This window comes from Nomascus leucogenys, chromosome 1a (genome assembly GCF_006542625.1).
Source record: "Nomascus leucogenys isolate Asia chromosome 1a, Asia_NLE_v1, whole genome shotgun sequence".
Taxonomy (NCBI): domain Eukaryota; kingdom Metazoa; phylum Chordata; class Mammalia; order Primates; family Hylobatidae; genus Nomascus; species Nomascus leucogenys.
The window spans coordinates 61,113,440-61,136,728 of NC_044381.1; the positions used below are offsets into that span (position 1 = coordinate 61,113,440).

The following is a 23,289-nucleotide window of genomic DNA, read 5'->3' on the forward strand; positions in this document are numbered from 1 at the left end:
GATTATTATGGTATGGAAAAACGTTTATTCCTGTACTAAATGATCCCAGATTGGTATATCTTTTAAGTCTCTGTTGTTAATTGTTTATTTCACCAGGAGGATCAGGCTGTGTTACAGGGTACAGTTGTTGACACATAAGTTACCCTCAAATATGAAGGTAATTAAAATACTTTTCTAACCAGCATTACAGGAAATCTGCTTTTCTAGAATCACTCAAAGAAAGGGCTAATCATATTAAAAGGCATAGGCATGCCTCATCTAAATTTTCAGGCTAATCTGTGCAAGAATGGTTTTCTATCTTAAGTTCGATATATTTAAACAACAGTTGTTAGGAAGAAGAAGGCATAATATGCTGAATTTCTCACTGCTATGAATACATTACTTATCCACTTAAAACTGGGTCAGGAAAAGCCTGTAATATTACTGGAAATACTCCAAAATGTCTAACAAGGCAGTGTTTTTTTAACTGCCTCCAAAGATAGTTAGCATTACAACCTTGGTTTTAGTTGATTTCAAATGTTGTGTCAATACAAGGGAAATTCCCTGAGGCATTACTTGAATAGTTAAATAAAAAATACCCTGAATTAATTAAACTAAATAAATGTGCCCTGATTTGCCTACTAATCTTTCTTAAACATATTATCTAAGATTTTCTTTTAAAAAAAAAAGATGTTTATCTTCAAAATGAACAATAGAAAATAGACTCTAAAATAGAGAACAGAACTATCAATAATCACAACTAATTTCTGATACTATTTATAATAGATGCACAAATTGTCACAGCAAAAATACAATTTGCAAAACCTATGGAGACAGCTGGGTTATGTGGAAGAGTGGGAGGTAAGGGATCTTGATTCTCAAGATCAAAATGAAAGTGAGGCCAGCTAGGAAGAGACACTGTCATAGCCACAGGATCCAGTTGCTTCACATGGCCCCATTTCCTAGAAGTTGAGCAGTTGCCATGAGGGCCATCAGCAGATGAAGAGAGCAGAGGAATTTCTGCCCAACTCATCTTTTTAAAAGGATTTTTTTGAGGCATAAATAGAGAGGAAAAGCAAATTTTGGAACACAACCTATATCATGCATACATCAATTGGTGATGTTTTCTCAACGAAATACCACCGTTGGAAAGCATAAGCTTTGCTAAATAGGAACTATTACTACATAATAATGGAACTAACAATCATAGTAATACATGGGACATAAAAAGCTGTTGCATTTTATTTTTGAAAGGAATAAAGCATAAAGAAACTTTAAAAGCAGATATAAATCAAAAATACTAGAATCAAAATTTAAAAGCAAGTTTTGTCTTGGTATTCAAAAGGGAGAAAGGAAAAGCTGGGGAAGAGGAGGAGGAAAACTTAGACATGAAGTAGATGGGGTTATTCTTATTCTAAAAAGAAACCATTGTTTGTTAATGCTAAGCTTCTCTACTTGACAAATTTTTCATTCAGTTGTTTTTAATGACAATCATTTATAAGGAATAACACAATAGTTAGAGCTATTGAGTACAGAAGTGTGTCATCTTGGGAGGACATCTTAGAAAGTTGCTCATGCTTCAAAGTCCTAGGAGTGTTTGGAGGAGATTCCACCACCTGATGGCAACTCGCATGGCCCTATTACCTGTGAGTTGTGGAACAGGTTGGCTGTTCTCTGGCATTCTTTCCAAAGGGTCTACGTTTTCTCTTTAATTAGAAGTGTTTTACACACACACTTTTCCTACCTGCCTGCTATCTGCAAATTTCCAAAAAGCAAAAAGAAGAAAAGTATTTTCTTGGATTTTTCCTAAACAGCATTTAATGAATTATTCTACACAAAGTCAGCATTTACTAAAATATTTTCCTGGTGGAACTAAAAGATATTGAGCTGTATTAAAAAGAAAATGACAACCCAAATCCTCTGTAACAAGCGCTAGCACACTTTCTTTCTGTAAAGGGCCAAATAGTTAACATTTTAAGCTTTGAGTGAGATATACAACTCTGTCCCATATTTGTCTTTGCTTTTTATTAATGACCCTTTAAAGCTATAAAAACCATTCTTACCTCTTGGGCTGGATTTAGCCATAATTTTCCAACCCCTGCTCTGTAAGATAAAGTGATGTGTGTTCACTATTTAGGAGTTTCTACTTAACCTAGATAACAATGCAAACAATTAGTGGGGAAATTTTAAAATATTTAAATTAACTGTAATATGTCAATGACCCTGATAATTCAGATCCTTCATAAGAGAATTTCTCATGGTCCATTTTTAATATATATTCATTTTAAAGTTCTATTTTGACCATTAAAATACATTTAATTAAGTAGAATAAAATAGCATCATCAGATCAAGGCTGTCTTTCTAAAAGCAGTTTTAATTACCAATTTGAAGGTCAAAGAGTATCTGAAAGGAGTGATCTTCTTCAGCATTGGAACTTTTGAAAGACTCTGAGAACTAACTTACGCTCCTCTCTTTAGCCTCCTCCTCCTCTCTTTTTCTCTTGCCTTCCTTGTTTCTTCATCCTCTGGTTCAGGTTCTGGGTCATCCTCATTGATAACATCTCTGGTCCGTTTCCTCTTTGGTCTCAAGCTCTCTCTTCGAGGTAGCTTATCTTCCTCCTCCTCTTCCTCTTCACCTAAACATAGCACTTGATTCAATGAGTAATGTCAGAAAATGCTTCCTCCCACTACCAAGCTTATTCTTAGTTTTTAATAACTATTATTACACATCTGACAGCACAGTCTAGCAATTCTCCACATCATGATGGGATGCATCATGGAATACATATTTCATAGCCCATCATTTAAATAAATGTATCTAGATTTCCATTTCCATTGTGGTTCATTGACTCAAATAGGTGAATGTGGATTCCCAAATTTTAATAAGTTTTTGAAGAAGTTCTAGTCTTCATTTACTTGAGTAACTAAATAGCTTGGTGGTTAACATCATACCATGACCTCTAAGACCATTCAAGTAAGTCCAAGTTTAGAGATTACCATTCCATTACATAATTGTTGAGTGATTAACCACTTCATATTTATTACTACTTCTATCTTAGAACAAAGAAGAGGAACATTAAAGAGGTGCTACAAACTAGAATAATTTTGGAGAAATTCATTCAACCTTTGATGTTCCTCCCAATTTAAATTTTCTTCATTCTTGATTCTAAATATTTTTCTCCTTTTCTTTCAATATTTTTGTTCTTTTCTTTAAAAAAAAATAGTAGTATACACATTTGCTTGATCATTTATTTCTTATGAATAGAAATAGGTAACTTATAAATTTAATGTAAAATTGAGAATAATGACAGCATTATTTTGTTTAATCATCAACTAACAATGAATGCCTCATGTGTTCATAACTTTTTAGGATACTTCCAGGCAAAGAATAGAGAGATAATTAAGATAAAAGATAAAATTTCCTTCACAAAGTTTATAACATAACATTACTATTTCAGTTTCATTTCTATTGCTCCTAACTTCCAACATTTAGCATAAACTACTGTAAAAAATTAAATATTACAGTTATCATTACTCCCTTAAATAGAGGCTACCCCAGAGAAAAAATTATATTTCAATGGAAAACTATGAATTATCTGCAGCATACCTTTCTGTGTTATCTGATTCTGATTTTATGAGAACTATATGACAACTTTGAAAATTATACATAACCATATATAGCAATACAAAACACTTTTTATCTGTAGACATCCAAATGAACTCTTTCCAAAGGAGAGACAAGCCCCCTTTCAAAAAACAACTTTGCTTTCATTTGTACAATCATTTCAATATTTATTGTCTATAAATGTATTTATTCTTTGGACTTTCCTTTGAACTGATTATAGCATCTCACAAGTTGTTTTATTAGTTAAATATGTTCTTTTCACATACGTGTGAGTCATCATTTTATTTTTTCAAAATTATCTTTAATTACCACTTGTTAAAACTTTTTTATTGATATTTCAGGTATAAGATCTAAATATTACATATATTACTAAATGTCAGGTAGCAGAGAGAAAAAAACAGAATAACTTTACTTTTTTTTTTTTTTGAGTCATAATTTTGTTCTATCACCCAGGCTGGAGTACAATAGCATAGTCTCGGCTCACTGCAACCTCTAGCTCCAGAGTTCACACGATTCTCTTGTCTCAGCCTCCTGTGTAGTTGGGAATACAGGTATGCGCCATCACACCCAGCTAATTTTTTGTATTTTTAGTAGAGATGGGGTTTCACCATGTTGGCCAGGCTGGTCTTGAACTCCTGGCCTCAAGTGATTCACCTGCCTCGGCCTCCCAAAGTGCTGGGATTACAGGCGTGAGATATCGTGCCCAGCCTGTAATAACTTTTCTAACTGGGCTTGGAAAACTGTATATATATTCTGTCATCCAAATCAAGAGTGAGTTTCTGTTTGTTTAATATTGTGGCAAATGTATGTTATTTGAACCCCATCGTGGCATTCTGAATATTTACCCAGCTTTTATTAGCCACATTAGTCACTAATTAAAGAAAGGACAAAAACTTGACAGGAGGCGAGAAACAATTCACCCACTAATAACTCACAAACCCAAGCAGCTACTTGGTATTCTGAATTTTAGTATTTTTTGTATTAAAACTAAACTACTGGGATGACATCAACAAGATGACAGAATAGGAAGCCCTGGACTGGCCTTCCCTCATGGACATAAAAGTTCAACTACAATGTGAAGATCAGCTCCCTTTGTGAGAAATTCAGAAACTAGTTGAAAGGTGCCTGCACCCTAGATGAACCCAAAATCAGCTAGGTAGCTGGTAGAAAAATCTGGCACACCCTCACACCATAATCCCTCTCTGCTGACACAACACCATACAATTGGGAGGAAACCATTATCTCCCAGTTTCTCCCTGGGGAGGGGAGAAAACAACTGAACCATGTGTCCAACATTCTGATTTTTCTGGAGGTTCCCAAAGGACTGGTTTCTGTCTTGCCAGAATCTGATCACTGACAGGAAAAGACCTCTGGTTGGGAACTAATGAGAGCAAAGATAGCCATTTGAATAGTATGCCTCACTCAAATAGCCACTCCCCCACTTTAGCACAGAGTGACCAGATGATAAACACAAAATCTGCACCTCTCTGGGAAGAAAAACAGTTGGATAGTGCATCCAACACTCCAACTTTTGGAAAAAATGACTGGACTGGCTTCTGTCCCACTTGTCTCCTAGAGCACTAATAGGACCCAGCATATTCTAGATGGCCCAGGGCCACGGAGAACAAAGGTGAAGTTTTGAATTAGTTTGTACTCATTCACCAGAACCCCTTCCCCCAGTTCAGCATGACACAATTGGCAAGAATTCCAGCCCTTGACTTGCCCCTGAAATGGGAAATAAAAGACTGAAATATATACCCTATGTTCAGACTTTTCAGGAGGCTGCCTAAGGGAATGTCCAGTCTCAGAGCATGGACAGGACCCAGCACACTGTTGATGCCTAGGGGCCACTGGAAACAAAACAAAGAACTCAGGACATGCTGCTTCCTCAGAAGACACATGTTATGACAGAAGGACACTGGAGGGAACAAGAGATTATGAATTCTTAAAAAGAAAAAGGTCAACTGAAAAATCCCTCTTATTGGGAATTTACACACACAAGTCCAGAGATAATGCATGCACAGGAAATGTTTGAGAGGCCCAAGAATCTCTGGCCTGGCTCATTGGTGAAACTCTTCTCCTGTACAAGGCTAATCCTTCTCCTGAAGGCTGGGAAAAGAACTGGTTTTTTCTAATATATGGATACCAAAACAAACAAACAAAATCAAGAAAAACAAAGAAACAGGAAAACATGCCCCAAACAAGAGAAGAAGATAAAGCTCCAGAAACCAGCCCTAATATAATGGAGATATATGAATTACTTAACAGACTATTAAAAATAACTCATAAAGATGCTCAACAAATTCGGAAGAAAAATGCATGAACAAAGTGAGAATTTCAACAGAAATAAAAATATAAAAATAACCAGAGATAAATATTGAAGAGTACAAGACAATAACTGAACACAATAACTGAAGAATAGAGTAACAAAAATTCACTACAGAGGTCTAACAGCAGACTCGATCAAGCAAAAGAAAGAATTACCAAATTGAAACATAGGATGTTTGAAATTATAGTTAGAAGAGAAAAACCATAAAAAGAATAAGAAAAAGTGAAGAAAGTTTTATGAGGGATTAACAAGCAGACCAATATGTATACGCTATGGGACTTCTGAAGGAGAATAAAAGAAAGAAAAGGCCAGAAAGACTATTCAAAGAAAATAATAGCCAAAATCTTCCCAAATCTGGGGAAGGAAATGGACCCTCAGATTCAGGAAGCCCACAGACCCTAAATTATGTGAACCCAAATAAATCCACACCAAGATATATTATACTTAAATTGCCAGAAGTCAAAGACAAAGACAGAATTTTGAAAGAAACAGAAAAGCAACTTGTCATGTACAAGGAAACCTTCATAAGACTATCATTTCTTAGCAGAAACTATGCAGGCCAGAAGAAAGTAGGATGATATTTTAAAAGTGCTGAAAAGAAGAAACCTGACAGCCAAGAATGCTATGCTCAGCAAGTCTGTCCTTTATAAATGACTGAGAAATAAAGACTCTCAGACAAACAAAATCTAAGTTAATCACCCTTAGACTTTTCTTACAAGTAATACTAAAGGAAATTCTTCAAGTTGAAAAGAGAGGACACTAAAGAGCAACACAAAATCACATGAAAATATAAAACTCTCTGGTAAAGGTAAATATATAGACACATACAGGATACTATAATACTTTAATGACAGTATATTGGTAACTTTTAATTGTATTATAAAAGTAAAAAAGTATTAAGAGTAACTATAAGAATATGTTAATGGATGCATAATATAAAAATATGTAAATCAAGATGTCAATAACATTAAGTGTCAGGGAAAGTAGAAGTGTACAGTTTTAGTATGCAATTGAGGTTAAATTGTTTTCTCCTTAAAATAGGACTTTTATAATTATAAGATGTTGAATGTAAGTCCCATGGTAACCACAATAAAATTTCTGTAGAAGATACACAAAAGAAAAAGAGAAAGGAATCAAAATATATCACTATAATAAAAATCAATAAAATATAAAAGAGAATAGCATGAGATAAAAAAGTGACAAAAAAGCTTCAAGACAGAAAATAATGAACAAAATGGCAAAAGTAAGTTTTGCTCTATCAATAATACTTTAAGTTTAAGTGGATTGAACTTCCCAATCAAAAGACATAAAGTGGCTGAATGAATTAAAAAACAAACCAAAGAAAAGAAACAACTGTATGCTAACTATAAAAGATTCACCTTAGATTTAAGGACACACATAGGATGAAAGTGAAGGAACAGAAAATGATATGCCATGGAAATGGTAGCTAAAAAAGAACAGGGGTGGCTATACTTATATCGGACAAGATATACTTTTAGTATAAAACTGCCATAAGCAACAAATAAGAGCATTATATAGTAATAAAAGGGTCAATTTACCAGGAAGATATAACAATTATAAGTATATATGCATCCAACATCAGAGCACCTAAATATATAAACATTAACGAAATTCAAGAGAGAAAATACACAGCAATATAATTATAGTAGGAAACTTCAATACCCTACATTACATTCCATAATGGATAGAACGTCTAGACAGAAAATCAATAAGGAAACAGCAGACATGAACAACATTATAGATCAAATAGACCTAGCAGACATATACAGAACATTCTACCCAATAACAGCAGAATAAACATTCTTCTCAAATGCATAAAGCCTAAAAATACTACTCTAACATTCCCTCTGCCCTGTCTGTGTAAAAACTGGTCATCAAGAAATCATCCGACCTACCTTGTTTGAGTGTAGATCATAAGACCCTCATTCCAAAGAGGGTCCCTGCCCCATACCCAGAAGAAAGAAATGCATGCTTAGAGAGGCCAAGAAGAATCTAGGCAGACAGGCCTTGTTGTGTTTCCCCACTCAGTGTATAAACATTAGATTACACCCTTTTTGTCCAATCATATTTCTACACTGCTGTCCACACTTTGTTGAACCTAAGCATAAAAATAGACAATTTTCTGTATCTTTGGGTCTTCATCCTAAGGCTTTAATGAATGCAAGTTCTATGAAATTATATGCCTTTTCTCCTATTAATATGTCTTTTGCTTGTTGATTTTTTAGCAAACAATCAAGGGAACACGGTCTTGGCCCCTACAGTGCCAACTGGATAGACTCTAGGGTGTTTGCTGAACTTGATTCCTCCTGTGAGACCATCAAAAGTTATCCACACACACTTCTGCTTATATGTGGTAGCTCAAGTCCACAAGAGGATAAATTCCTTGAGTTTACTGGTATTCCATAGGAAATGTATCCCAAGTGGCCCATCACCACTTACTTGAGCTTTCCTCAGTCTCGTCTTCTTTTTCCTCCACTTTGATTTGTACTGTTGAGGAAAGAAAACAGTACAGCAATTATTTAAATGCCTGTACAATTGTTAGTAAGTGTTTTTTACTTTTATTGTTTTTATCACAATGTTTTTGTGCAGTTAATACAATTTTTTCCATAAACTTGTCAAAATGAGCACAATTTATTAAAGATATGCAGCTACAGCATCTTATACAATGCCATGCAAAGATTTTTCTATCTCATAATCTTCAGGGATTTGCAAAACATAACAGTTATAAGCCCAATTCAAAGTTATAAGTTATCAGCTCAATTCAAAATAACTTCAACCAAAATAAATTCTGTATTGCAATAAGTATACTTGGGGTTTGTTAGGTTATTTTATTTCATGAGAAATTGAATTGTTAATAAAGCTATATCCACATGCCCATACCAATTAGGTTAATAACCAAATTAACTACTTAAAAATAGAGAATAATTTATTCCAACCACTTTTACCAAGCATGAAAAAGTCTTTAGAAAAATGCTTAAAGCCAGATCTTTTCTATTTCAATTATTTTTATAGGTATTATATTAATATAGCCTAAATTTCCCAATATGTGATTCCCTTTGGCAATATGGAGATAGGTGATTTTACAGTTCTTTCCAAGACAAAGGACACTTTTTCTGTTTATTCCTCACCCCATACACATACAGCATCTTCTTTTTAGCTTTGCTTCATTTTTATAAAGGCATATAAAAGTTTTATAAAATTTTTAACACTACAGTAATATGAAAAAATATATTTATTGGCATATTTTTTCTTTTGTCAACTGAATGTTCATTCATCACAGGTTTCTTGCCTTGGAAAAATTAGAATATTTCTTAATAATCAAAGTCTATTAACTTGCTTATAAAACATGAATTTTATCATATTTTTATTTAAGGTGGAATGGCATTTGTCCAAAAAAGCAAAGATGACGAACAATGTTGCTGGGAACAGATGAAACAATCTCTGGTTTTGTTTCTGTTCACTCACTGTCAAAGGTTATTATTCAGAATTTGACAGGCATATTGAAAAGGCAACACATGCCAAGAGTGTAAATTCCATTCACAAAGAAAATTATTGTAAAAGCACTTTTTGCCTTTAAACAGCATCTGGGTAAAAAATTTTAGGATATGCAAAAATGTTATCACTCAACATCAGCCACAGAATGTGAAAATAAATGTTCTTTTGTTCAAAGTGAAAATATGCCTTCTGTTGCTGGCTGCAACTGAATCTACACAGGACAAAGATCTTTATGTCACTACTGAAAGTTTGCAATAATGAAGGCAGACACTTCTAAGGAGATATTCCACATTCTACAATAGGTCATGGTCTTTTATTTGCAATTAATGTCACCACTAAGCTTCTTCAGTCAAAGAAGGATTCTCTAGGAAAGAATTTTAATGATATAAGATTAACATTGGAGCAGGGTCTTATCAGTTATATATAAAGAAGAAACAGCTGAGGACAAATAGCAACTGCTGACCCACAGCCTGCTTTGCTATATGCACAGCCAAAGTAAATTTTTAAAACATTTGCACAATGTATTAGGCTGATTTGTGATGATTATTTCACTAGAATGTGATAATATAAAGTTAATTAAATAAAATAGAAAAATCTACTAAATGAACAGGAATATAAGGAAACCCTTAGGAAAGATTATATATTAAATAAAAAGAGCAGAATAAGGTATCCCAAGCTAAAGAGATAAGCAACAACTCAGTTTCCTCTAATAACCAAGGGAGAGAAAAAGCAGGGCTAGAGTCATGAATCATCTTCTCTGGCACAGAAAGAATAGTTTATAAATAACCATTAAATAAAACCTAAAAGTCCATAAGGGAAGATATTCCCTGTGTTGGCAAGTAGAGAACTAAAACAGAGCTGTGATTTCTCAGTGATGCAATGAAGAATGCTGCAGAAATGACCCATTCCCTCCTCTTGAGTTGGTTTTCCAATAGTGATTCTGGTCTGTGCATGATCATCTCCACATTCTCCTTAGCTGCCTTCTTTGCTTAACAGCATTCCTTTGTCTGATCATGGAATAGTCATGTTTTATAGTCATTGTGATAATACTTGTTTTGTTCTTGATTCAAACCCTCAGCAAAGGCATCACAAGCATCAAAAACCAAATAGCAGCACTCTGACCAGGAGATTTAAGACACTATCAAGATCCTCAGAGCAAACTCGATTTAATGGAACATTATTTGGCCTGAAAAGTAACTATCAGCACTTGGCCTATATCTCCTTCAACTTAAAGCAATGCTAAAGAACTATGTTAAGAACTCCCTCCAAGACAAAAACCTGTGCAAAGAGATAGCTCAGAATACTTGAATGGGAGTTACAAACCCTTTCCTTTCTCAGACAATCTCTGAGATGGCCTGTTGCCATTCCTTCTCTCAGCAGTCCCTAGTACCTTATTCCCAATTGTATGATCTCTTCATGCCTCAGCTGCTCCCCAATGCCTATTGATCATGCACTTTAAAAATAACCTTCTCTCCTGGAGAGTGATGGGAGGATAGTGAAGGAAGAGGAGGGGAAGTCTGTCAAAATGTTGGAGGCAGCAAGCAAAACTGCATTGAAGTATGTGTAGTTAAAAGAGGAATATGCAATAGGAGCAGATGAACTCCTAGGCAACCCAGATCCTTATTTCATGCAGATAGACTCAGTAATTAAAAACAGCAAAAAGAAACAACAGCAAAATGTCACATTTCAGAGGCATAGGAGTCGTTCAGAAAAGTGGATGTTGTTCTGGGGCTTCTTTTTTAATCTATAATGCTGAAAGTAGTTTATGCTTCTTCAGGATAACACAGTGACCAAGTGGCCAAAAGAGTTGAATGGTATTGCCTTTTTCTCTGACCCACATTTACTTCTTGAAGCAATGTTTATAGCTCCAGATTATTATTTTGGAAACTGAAAATTCACTTATTGAATTACCATTTATTGTGTGCTCACAAAGGAATACAGAGAAAATGCTCTTGGATAAGGGTTTGTAGACAGTAAAAGAAAATACCACTGCCTTTAATGAGTCTTACTATTTGATGCAAAAGAATTACTTTATAGGCCAGGCACGGTGGCTCACGCCTGTAATCCCAGCACTTTGGGAGGCCAAGGTGGACAGATCACTTGAGATCAGGAGTTCAAGACCAGCCTGGACAACAAGGTGAAACCCCGCCTCTACTACGAACACAAAAATTAGCTGGGCTTGGTGGCAGGTGCCTGTAATCCCAGCTACTCAGGAGGCTGAGTCAGGAGAATCACCTGAACACGGGAGGCAGAGGTTGCAGTGAGCCGAGATTGTGCCACTGCTCTCCACCCTGGTCCACAGAGTAAGACTCCCTCTTAAAAAAAAAAAATGGCCGAGGAGGGTGGATCACGAGGTCAGGAGATCGAGACCATCCTGGCTAACATGGTGAAACCCCATCTCTACTAAAAATATAAAAAATTAGCTGGGCGTGGTGGTGGGTGCCTCTAGTCCCAGCTACTCGGGAGGCTGAGGCAGGAGAATGGTATGAACTCGGGAGGCAGAGCTTGCAGTGAGCTGAGATAGTATCACTGCAGTCCGGCCTGGGCGAAAGAGCAAGACTCCGTCTCAAAAAAAAAAAAGAATGACTTTATAACAGTAAGATTTGAGATTAGGTATGGGTCTCTTATCCAGTCTGCTTGAGCTGCAATAGCAATGTATTATTTAGCTCTTTTGTGTTTCTTCTCAGGATTCTTTTTTGTGTACAAAGAATGTCAACGTTGGCCCTTCTCATACAAATTGGATGTCTTTTACCTCAGACTAAACTTTCTTGATAGGGATGTTAATCAATGGCATGACAGGCATAAATGAACCCATGTCATCCCTGTAGGATGTGAGAGAAATACAGAAATCAAGGATAGCAACTGGTTCTTGGCTTGAGCACCTGAAGAATGGAATTATAGGAAAAGAAGATGGAAGACTGTAGGGAGAATAGCTTAGGTAGGAGCTGTTAAAGATCAGGAGTTTAATCAGATCCATTGGATTTCAGGTGCCGTCTAGACATCCAAGCATGACATTAAGTAGGCAATTGAATATTTGAGCCTGGAGTTCAGAAGAAAGGTCTGGACTGGAAATATGAATTAGGGAATTATCAGCATAAACATTGTATTTAAAGCCATAAGACCAGATGAGATAACAAAGAAAATGAGGGTAAGCAAAACAGAAAAAGGAGACTCAAAATGGTGAGGAACAGAAGAACAAACTGAAGAAACTAAAAATGAACAATCAGCTCTTAAGTAGAAGGAAAGTCAGAGATTGTGGACGGCAGAAGATGTGCATCAGAGATGTATCATAAGTTGCTAAGTACAATGAGGACTGAAAATTGACCACTGGATTTGACAATGTAGAGATATTGATGATCTTGGCAGGCATATAGTTAGTGCAGTTGTGTGGGCAAAAAGCTGAATTCAAGTGGCTTTATGAACTGATGGGCAGTGAGTAAAAGGATAGAGCTATTTTTGCTAGTTAGAATGGTCTTATATGCTGTTAAGAAAGATCTAATGAGAATTGAGAAATTGAAGATGTAGGCTATGAAATGAACCACCTATAATGTAAAGCAAACAACACGAATTAGATTATTAATTCCTCAGTTTTATTTCTGCTTTTGGTTTATCCCTGGGCTGTGCTTCTCTGACTGATACTTTGTTAAAAGACTGAACAATTTACTAATATACCTCTTGCTTAGATTTGAGTCCACTATAGCAATTCAAAAGTATGGAACTAAAAGATAGGGTAGGGAGAAGAAAAGAAACAAAAAGAATGAGAGGAGAAAGGAGAGAAACAGAAAGAAAAGTAAAAGAATAAATATGGGGTGAGAATTACAGTAAATGATACTGGAAAAGAATAAATAAAAAGCAAAATTTTGCATTTTAGTCTTGCTACATATGACAAATAAATATTTTATATATATATATATAATGTGTAGCCTCAGGTTAACTAAACTCGGGCCAACTTCAGCTATCTGTACTATTAATATTTTGCTTTAACAAGAATTTGAAGGTGAAAAGCTAGAAAATGTGAATAAAATAATTTTTAAGATAAAGTGAAATTTGTCATATTTCATAAGGAAATTATGAGCCCCTTAACAAAAACCTGAAATCTCTCTTCTCAAGGGGGAAAAAAAGAGAGAAAAGGGAAGACAGACCAGTGAAACTATAAAAAATAAGCTATGATTTTTAAAAAAACCTCTTTAAAAGGCAGCATTCTTATAAATACACACTGTGTAATATTATACTCTGAAAACTCTAGGTATAAGGTCATTCATTGCCCCTCAAATTACTAATTTCTGATTATGGCAATACGAATGATGGGGATGCATATTTTGATCTGAAGAAAATTACACATGTGCATGCATGTAGTATATAAGCTATGCCAAGAACAGCATTTAGATATTTTGCTTTTCTTAAAACCAAACAAAAAGTAAATCAATCCAAATTTCAAAAGGAATGAGTAAAATTAGCCCTAAAGAAGACTAAAGAAGAATTGCCCAACAATGAGCCACTTGGATGCTAGATTGAGTCACCAAATCATATTCAGGCATCATCTCCATATAGAGAATGGCCCAGGATATGGTTCAAATTTGTGCCAAAATCTCATGTCTAATTGTAATCCCCAGTGTTGGAAGAGCTGCCTGGTGGGAGGTGACTGGATCATGGGCACAGACTTTCCCTTTGCTGTTCTTGGAATAGTGAGTTCTCACAAGATCTTGTTTAAAAGTGTGTAGCACCTTCCCCTTCTCTCTCTTCCTCCTGCTCCGGCCATGTAGGAATTACCTCCTTCCTCAACTTTTTCTTCTGCCATGATTGTAAGTTTCCTGAGGCCTCCATGAGGAGGCTGGATAGCAGAAAGCAGCCATGTTTTCTGTACAGCCTGCAGAACTATGAGCCAATTAAACCTATTTTCTTTACAGGTTACCCTGTCTCAGGTAGTTCTTTATAGCAGTGCAAGAATGGGCTAATACAGCCCAACTCTCTGAATTTATGATAACACTATTGGTGGTTGTGAAGTAGGGAACAGAAGCTACTTCATATGAAACTGAATAAAAATAATAGGGTGCAATTCTTCTTACTCTAGAATAAAATATACCCAAGATTATTAAATCTCACTCAGGTTAACTAAGCACCTCCCTTTATTTTTGCTACTTCTAGGTCAGGACAAAAAGAAGCTCGTGCCATTTGTTTATAACAATCCCAAGTCCTTCAAATGATGGAATTAAACATAATATTTCAGAAGCCATTGAATGAAGAGAATAATTATTTAGTTCTTACATAAATCAAATACCTTAATAAACCTATAAGCTATAAGACATTTAAAAAATTATCAGGAGTGAGAAACACAGAATGAGATCATTACACTTAAATATCATCAAAGTATCTGGGGATAAGATTTAATGTGACAAACGTAGGCTGATATTTCTTCTGTGTGTACCAGTATCTTATCTTCCTTAAGACCAGTTTTGTGAAAGCCAGAGGGCGCAGACATTCAAAAACACTGTACTGGAAACTTGTGTAATAAATGCCTCCAAAACTGGTCACATTTTCAAACATTATAATATCTTGAAGATACTAAATAGTTATTTTCAATCTCTGTGGTTTCAAAATTACAAAGAGAATAATAGTTTTGGTTTTTGGTAGGACTCACCAATCCAAAAGAGGGAGGCAGGCAAAACTTACAACTGTTATAATAGCTGTCACTCTTCAACGTTTTTCCTTCTAGATTACACTCATTTTTTGAGACTCTTTGGGCCCTCAGAAGTAGAAAATAAATAGCTGCTGATGTCTGCTTTATTAAAAACACAATATAAAATAGTTGATAAACACAATATAGTTGATAAATAGAATAGGATGAAGCCTACGGAGAAACACATTTTACTGTGAGGTCACAGAGAGAGGACGCTAACTCTGAGGCAAACAGAAAGAACAAAAATAGAAAATCTACTCAAAATAAAGATCCCCATTCTATCCTTTTACAATGGAAATAAATCTTTTTTATATACGTAAGAAGGAGGGGAAAGGGATGCACACCAATTTTTTTGCACGTTTTCCTTCTGCTTTTATTGTACGTGAAATTATAATTAAACACAGGCTGACTGAAGTGGGTTGCTGGTATGTTTCCAAATTCTACCACCCCTGAGCTGGAAGAGCAAATATGAAATGTGAAGCCTCGTTCTGCAAATGGCAAATTACATGCTGGAGTATTTGTGAGAAACTGCAATTAGGTATTTCACGACACCATCAGTCTACAGAAAGAACAAAAAACAGCTCTTACTCTATGTGGTTTGGAGGGCTGGCTTTTTCAAAAAAAAACTATACATATTCAATAAATAAATAGCTATTTACAAAGACATTTAGAGCCCTCTGTGGTTATGAAAAAGTAAGCGGTGAGTCTTGCATTTTCTTTGCATTTAGATTGTTCGAGGGAGGGAACATTTCTTATTTAACCATGCTGTCATAATATATATTCAGAGTGTATGCTTTCACATTGCAATTACTACCATAAAGGGCAACCACTGTAAATAAGTGTGGTAAAATGAAATACATTATCCTGTGTGAGGTTTTCTGGTTAAAATCTTTTCTAGTAATAGGATACCAAAATAACAACCAGATGAAAATACAAATGTGCATTATAACCTGTTAGCAGCTATGCTTATATCCTTGGGTTATTTAGGACAAAAAGGAATCTTTCTGTCCTCCATAGCATTTTTGCAATATTCCAACTCAAGAAGAAGAATGGTTGTCAGGGTTCATGGATAAGCAAACAAAATGAAACAAACAAAAAACAGTAAAGAATTGTGAAAGAACTGAAAGAAGAGGATTGTTCCTAAGGCATAAAGAAGCATAAAAGGCTGGCTGAACTCTGTACACATCTTTACCCTTCCTTTGTAGCACTGCTTTTGTTCACATTAGAGATGCTAATTATTGCTTATTAGCATACATTAGCAAATGTTAATGAGTGTCTTCCAAAGAACAAAAGGCAGTGGGGGCAGGGTAGAGTCAGGGTGAAGGCTTAGCAGTGAGGGAAGGGCTACGACAGAAGAGAGACAAAGAGAAAAAGGAAATGAGAGCAATATAGGACTTAGATTCATCGTTTCCTAAAATTTGGAAGATCTATCTTCCTGACAAAATAGTAATAGCACTAAGAAAAGTGAAATAATTTACTTCATTTTTTCTATAAAAATAGAAAAAGCAAATCATTAACGAGAATAAGTCCATTTTTTTCCTGCTCTTTAGCTGTTAGGAGAAAATCACAGTTCATAGGACTTGCTACCTAACCAGGAATATGAGTTAACACAGTCATCACTTAATGAAAAAGAATTCTGAATTCTAGTTATTCTCAATTCATCCTAATTTTTTCTCTCACAGACTCAACTTGCAATATTCAGGAAGACTAAACCTATATATAATTTGTATATGGCCTGTAATATAATTAAAATAATTCACATAGAATGTGGTATACATATTAATTTATATCCCAGAGGAAGCTAGTTAATATTTGAGTACTCCAGTTGAGGATTGACAATGTTAGAATGTTGATTTAACACCTAAAATACTGGAATCAGGAGCACTTCAGCCATCTCTATCTTAGACTAGCACCAGATGGTTTGTTAGTTGGAACAATGCTTATTAGATGTAAATTTTGTGAAATTAAATGTGATTGAGGTATGTGGATTTGCTAGAAATATTATTTCTGCCCCCTGTCTTTGTATACAAAGGGTCATGTTAGCCTCAATAATCTCATTTTGGAATAGTAGGCACTGTACACCCAGGAATCCCAAATAGTTACTTGTTTTGCCATTTAATGGAGAATTTTTTTATCTGATAAGACCTCTGTGAAATAGGCATACTCCAGATTCTGCCCATGAAGGGGTCAGGGAAAATTTCCTGCTTCATTACTATAGATTGAAAGCTTATGTTCCCCAAAATTCATATGTTGCAAGATAACCCCCAATACAATGGTATTGTTAGGTCATGGGATGAAACCTTCATGAATGGATTAGTGCCATTATAAAGAAGACTCCAGAAACTTTATTCATTCTTTCTACCATATGGAGACACAGCAAATGGATGGCTGTCTATGAACCACAGTGTAGGCTCTCGCCAGACACCAAATCTGCCAGTAGTGCCTGGATATTGGACTTTTCAGCCTCCAGAACTATGAGAAATAAATATCTGTTGTTTATAAGCTACCTAGTCTATGATATTTTGTTATAGCAACCAAACAGAGTAGGACAATTACATGTTGCACTCTGTACAAATAACAAACGCTCTTGTTTAAGTGAAGCCAGTTGCGCAATAGGAAACAGAAGAAGGTGGATGGGTTGGTAAGAAAGCAAAAGAGAGAGGGGCCTATAGACCTGGGCAAATACTCTGGAGTTAGGAAATAAAGGTCCAGAGAAAAAAAAAGTCTTGAGGGAGAAAGAGAAAACAGAAAATTATGTTTAATAACTTATGCTGAACTCAGTGAGATATTAAACACAAGCATGAAAAAATGAACCAATTTGTCCCAATAAAAAGATTGTTGTAAATATGAGAAAAGAATGGGAGACATGCATTGCCATAAGTATGCTTATGAATATCAGGGGCAAACTGAAAGTCTTTGGGGTCAAAGTTATTGGGGGCTTGAAAATGAAAGAACATTGATTAAAATAGCATGAATGTTAGATGAAAACAAAGAAACTATGTAAATATAGACTTCAGTGGGATGGGAGTTTGGAAATGTCACAAACAAACATACTAAGAATTTTTATCTCAACACATAACATACTTGCTTGGCGTAGACACTAACGGTAATATTATTAGAATAAAGAAAATAATTTATGTGTATGATTCCACTCCTGGGATCATTTTAGCCATGACTGTAAAATATTTTACATGAAGATTATAATCAGAGATTTCTAATTGTCTTATTTTCTGAAGAACATCAAAGTGAAAAGTGGTCAAACCATGTATCTCACAAGGGTCAACTAATTAGTGAGTGAAACTGATGACTTTATGGAAAACATAGTAAATATAGTCTATAATAATAGAATTGAGAATATTTATGTACATATTACATATAAAAAATATAGCTTTTTTTTTTTTTTTTTTTTTTTTTTTGAGACGGAGTCTTGCTCTGTGCCCCAGGCTGGAGTGCAGTGGCGCGATCTCGGCTCACTGCAAGCTCCGCCTCCCGGGTTCACGCCATTCTCCTGCCTCAGCCTCCCGAGTAGCTGGGACTACAGGCGCCTGCCAACACACCCGGCTAATTTTTTTTTTGTATTTTTAGTAGAGACGGATTTTCACTGTGTTAGCCAGGATGGTCTCGATCTCCTGACCTCGTGATCCGCCCGCCTCGGCCTCCCAAAGTGCTGGGATTACAGGCTTGAGCCACCGTGCCCGGCCAATAGCTTTTTTAAAAAGCTAAAAATTAAGATCCTTCTTTGTGCCAAGTACTCTTATTTCATTTTATGCTTGTCATAATATAATAGGATAGTTATTACTCACACTGCTTTACTGTTGAGAAACCTGAGGCTCACAAACATTAACTGACTTGCTAAAGTCTGCACAGTAAGAAAGTGGCAGAACTAGAATTCAAACCCGTAGGCATGAGTCTGGACTCTGAAACTCATATTCCTAAATAATATAATTCATTATTGCTCTAAAATAGAACGTTGTCTTCAATGTGGAAATGGGAAATCTGTCTCAGGATACATATCCAAGATTTATCTATGCCTGAGGAGACTGACTACTGAGATCAATAAATTCTAGTTAACTCCTTCATTCTAGCAAAGAAACTCTGAGTAGACACAGGTCAAATGACTTGACAAAAATCATACAACCAATCAGTGGCATAACCAAGATTTAAATTCTAGTCTTCTATTTCCACCTCCAGGGTTGCTTTCATACCATGCTGCCTCGGTTACATTGATTGCAAAATTTTACCCAAAAGGTGCGAAAGCGTATTATAAAATCAACAATGAAAAATGCAAGCACCTCATTTCATGGTGAGTCTGAAATGGAACATGTACGTAGATCCAAATTTAAGTTCCTGCCATCAATGTTATTCTTTACATGGGCAAAGGTTGGCTAAAAACAATAAATATACAAAAATGAATGCACAGACACCACATTTTATTCATCAGGCTAAACACCGTTCATATTAGCACCTCTCACAGGATCTTGTTCAGAGTGTTAACACGGCAGATGCTCAATGGTTACTTGATCAATCAATGAGTTAAGCCAGCATGAATACTAAACAGGAACAGACAGGGAAGGTCAAAACATGAGTCTGCATTCAGAGAAAATCATATTGTGAAAAGAGGCAATCCCAACATTTTTCAGTTTGGGTTGTCAGAGTGGGGAAAAATGATAGGGTATTAATAATTGATTGTCTATATCTGAGTCATAGTCTAAGGATAATCTCGTCTCTTGTAATTTAGTAAATATATATGGAGCACTTACTCCTTGCAAGGCCCAGTGCCCCGTATTGGAGGGAATGCACGGATTAGTAAGAAAGTGTGGAAGTGAATTTTATGTGTCGATTTGGCTGGGCCAAAGTGCCTAGATATTTGGTGAAAGATTATTCTGGGTGTGTCTGTGAGGATGTTGCTGAATGAGATTAACCTTTGCATTGGTAGACTGAGGAAATCAGATTCCTTCCCCTGTGTGGGTGAGCCTCATCTAATCCACTGGAGGCCTGAAAAGAACTAAAGGCTGAGCAAGACAGAATTTTCTCTCTCTGCCTAAAGGTCTCCGAGCTGGGACATCTGTCTTCTCCTCCCTTCAGACTCTGAGTGGAACTTAACCATCAGGACTCTGGGTCCTCAAGCTTTTGGCCTGCAGATTTTGAGACTTTTTAGCCTCCATGAACCAGTTCCTTTGTGTGTGTGTGTGTGTGTGTGTGTGTGTGTGTGTGTGTGTAATTTCTGTTCCCCTAGAGTGCCCTGGCTAACAAAGGAAGTCTCTGCCCTCAAGATTACCTTAATGAAAGCAGTCAAGTACAATAAGAAGACACCTGATATAATTATTTAGTAAATTCCACCAGAGAAATACAGGCAAAAGACCTATGAGAGAGAAAGGGAAAGACAGAGAGAGATCAGGTTCATTAGGGAGTTTCAGGATATTTGCTTTTTGCTATATTTCTTCAAATGTTTCTAGAAACAGGCGGAAGATTAATCAGTACACATAAACACATATTTCAATACCTGATTTCCTTTGGATGAATCTCAATTTCTTCAAGATCATGGCCATGGAGAACAGAGTTTGTCCTGACTGGCCTAGTACTGAGAAATACGAATAAGAAAGAAGGACTTCTGTCTATCTGGGTCCTGAGATGATTGCATTCATCCACAGAACTAGAAAAGTCAACTCAGAGCTTTCAGGTTGTTGCCTGGCTCTAGGAGAATGAGCCTATGTTTTTGAGTCAGACAGAGACATGTTTGAGTTTTGGCTCTGCTACAATTTTATGCCATCCTGTACTGTGGCTAATTTATTTAAAGTCCCTATGCCTTAGTGAAAGGAAGGAATTGTAATTATTGTATAGGGTTGCTATGAGAACTAAATATAATAATAAATACATGCAATATACTCAATACGGTGCCTGGTACAGAACAAAGGTTGTAATAGTCTACAAGGGTGTTCAAATGCTTTGACACATACCAACACACAAATTTTTGGCATCTTTAGTCTAAAATTTTAGGAAGATAAGGAAAACACGTCTACTTTGAGATTTTTCTTAATACCTTAGCGTCTACAAGTAGAAATATCCCACAATATTTAGTCTGAGATGATATTAGAAACCACTTCACCAAAAGATAAAGACTAGGCATAAAATATTACCCTAAATTGGTACTTATTAACTCTCTTGATACTCTTAACTCCAACGCCAATGTCTGCTCTTGATGATGTCAACCAATATTGAAAGAAGACGCAGCCAAATTCAAACTTGCTGTGCTGCCTTAGCCAATGGTGGGCTTCCCCATCCAATTTTTTCTTGTTATCAATTGGAGGATGAATTCTAGTCCATGCTTAGATTGATCAATAAACAAAGGACCAGCAGTCATTTGGGGTACTAGTCTTTCATTGCCACAGAAATTATAAAATCAGTTCCACACAAAGAAAGAGACAAGAGTCAATGGAGTCTAGATTGGACCTCTCTCAGCCAGCTTCAGAATTCCTTTCCTTGTCAATACTCTGGCATTCAGAGAACAAATTATCGTGATTGTGTGGCAACTGAAAAGACAAAAAGGCATGGGGTGGGGTCACTCAGTAAGAGCTTGACAGTCTGCCAAGTCCACTAGAAGCTGGGACCTTGTACTTGCTAATATATTCAGTATCCTGATTGTAAGTGATTTTTTTGTTTTCAGTCTAAAGTAATCAATTTTATCTTCATTAAATGCCAGAGGGCTGAGACTGTAATTGTAACTATTACATCATGCAGGGAAGGACAATGGTTTGAGATCTAAACCTAGACTTTTAGCAGGCAGCTCAAAAGTAGGAAAGAAAGTTAATGTTGATGAAGAGAGACTCCTCTAAAGGAGCAACAAATACATGCAGGTGCTTTTAATTCACCATTATCCCTTTTTTCCCTCACATGGGATGGAATCACTTTGGTTATTGGAATAAACCACATCTTAGTTTCAGACAGTAAGACTAGACTACACTAAACCCATTTTTAAAAATTCAATATCATATATTTTTCAGATGACAGGAGAAATGATTAAAATTCTGTTAATAGCCTCAGAAGCTACTTAGCCTCCCCAGTGTGTTCATGTGTTCCCCAAGAAATGAGTTTGTAGCTCATACCCGGCTAGAATAGACCTTCACTTCTGGTTCTTCAAGGTGATCTTACCACTCAGGCATTCATCGAACTGTTCAGCTTCACATCCTGTCTCATGTGTCATGAAATCTTACTATATGTGTATGTGTGCATATGTGTGTGTGTGCATGAGAGAGAATTTTAAAGATTTAGTTGAAAGATTTCTGAATCCTGGATTTATTTTCATACTTCTGCATTCTTCTTAAGCATCTTACAGTAAGATAGTTCCAAACAACAAATTGTCTCAACTGTGTGAGCTTGGTAAAGCTGTTTGCTCACCCTAAAACACAATTATCATCAATAGCCTGATGGCTTGATATGAGATTAGCTTATTTTTTATTCATCCGCTCAGCCTGGCAGCAATGAGAGTATATTTTAATGGATTCCATGGACAAAGACCATCAGTTTTCCTCTTCATTCTGTGGTGTTGAATTCTGCCACTCTCTCCAGACCTCTTCCCCTGTCTCCCATATCCTGGAGGATTTCTAGCAAGGAAAGGCCAAGGCAATGGATCTCAAACTTTAATGGACATCATTATCACCTGGAGAGCTTGTGAAAACACAGATTCCTGGGCTTTGCCCACAGAGATTCTGGTTCAGTAGGTCTGGGATGGGCCCAGTAATTAGCTTTTATAAAAAGCTTCCAAGTGGTGCTAAAACTGCTAGTGGTTGGCAACCACTGTTTGAGGCGTCCTGAGGGCACGGGGAAAGTTAATAAGCACCTGCTGCCTTCCTTTAGGAAACATAACTCTCATGACCTAGAAATTGTCTTTCTTTGTCTGTCTTTATTTCAGTCTCACACTGTCTTGATTACTGTAGCTTTATTATGAGCCCTGAGGGCAAGTATATGTCTTCTAAACTTACTCTTCTTTTTCAAAGATAGTTTGCCTCTTGTAGGTCCTTTGCATTTTCATATAAATTTTAGGATTAGCTTGTCAAATTTTGCAAGCATTTTAAAAAGCCTATTGAGGTATTGATTGAGATTCTGTTGAATTATAGCCCAATTTAAGGAAAATTAATATCTTCACAATGTTAAATTTATCTAATTC

The 23,289-nt window shown here is 36.0% G+C and overlaps 1 protein-coding gene across 1 annotated transcript in view; it reads right to left on the minus strand.

Moving 5' to 3' along the window:
* Positions 1–22,326, minus strand: part of TMC1 (transmembrane channel like 1) — a 154,204-nt gene extending 131,878 nt beyond the window's left edge. Inside the window, exons 1-3 of the mRNA XM_030814125.1 lie at positions 22,275–22,326; positions 8,393–8,440; positions 2,443–2,614 (exon numbers count right to left, since the gene is read on the minus strand). Coding sequence (XP_030669985.1) covers positions 2,443–2,614; positions 8,393–8,440; positions 22,275–22,326 — 272 coding nt within the window. The remainder of the gene's footprint in view (positions 1–2,442; positions 2,615–8,392; positions 8,441–22,274) is intronic.
* Between the last annotated feature and the right edge of the window lie 963 nt (positions 22,327–23,289).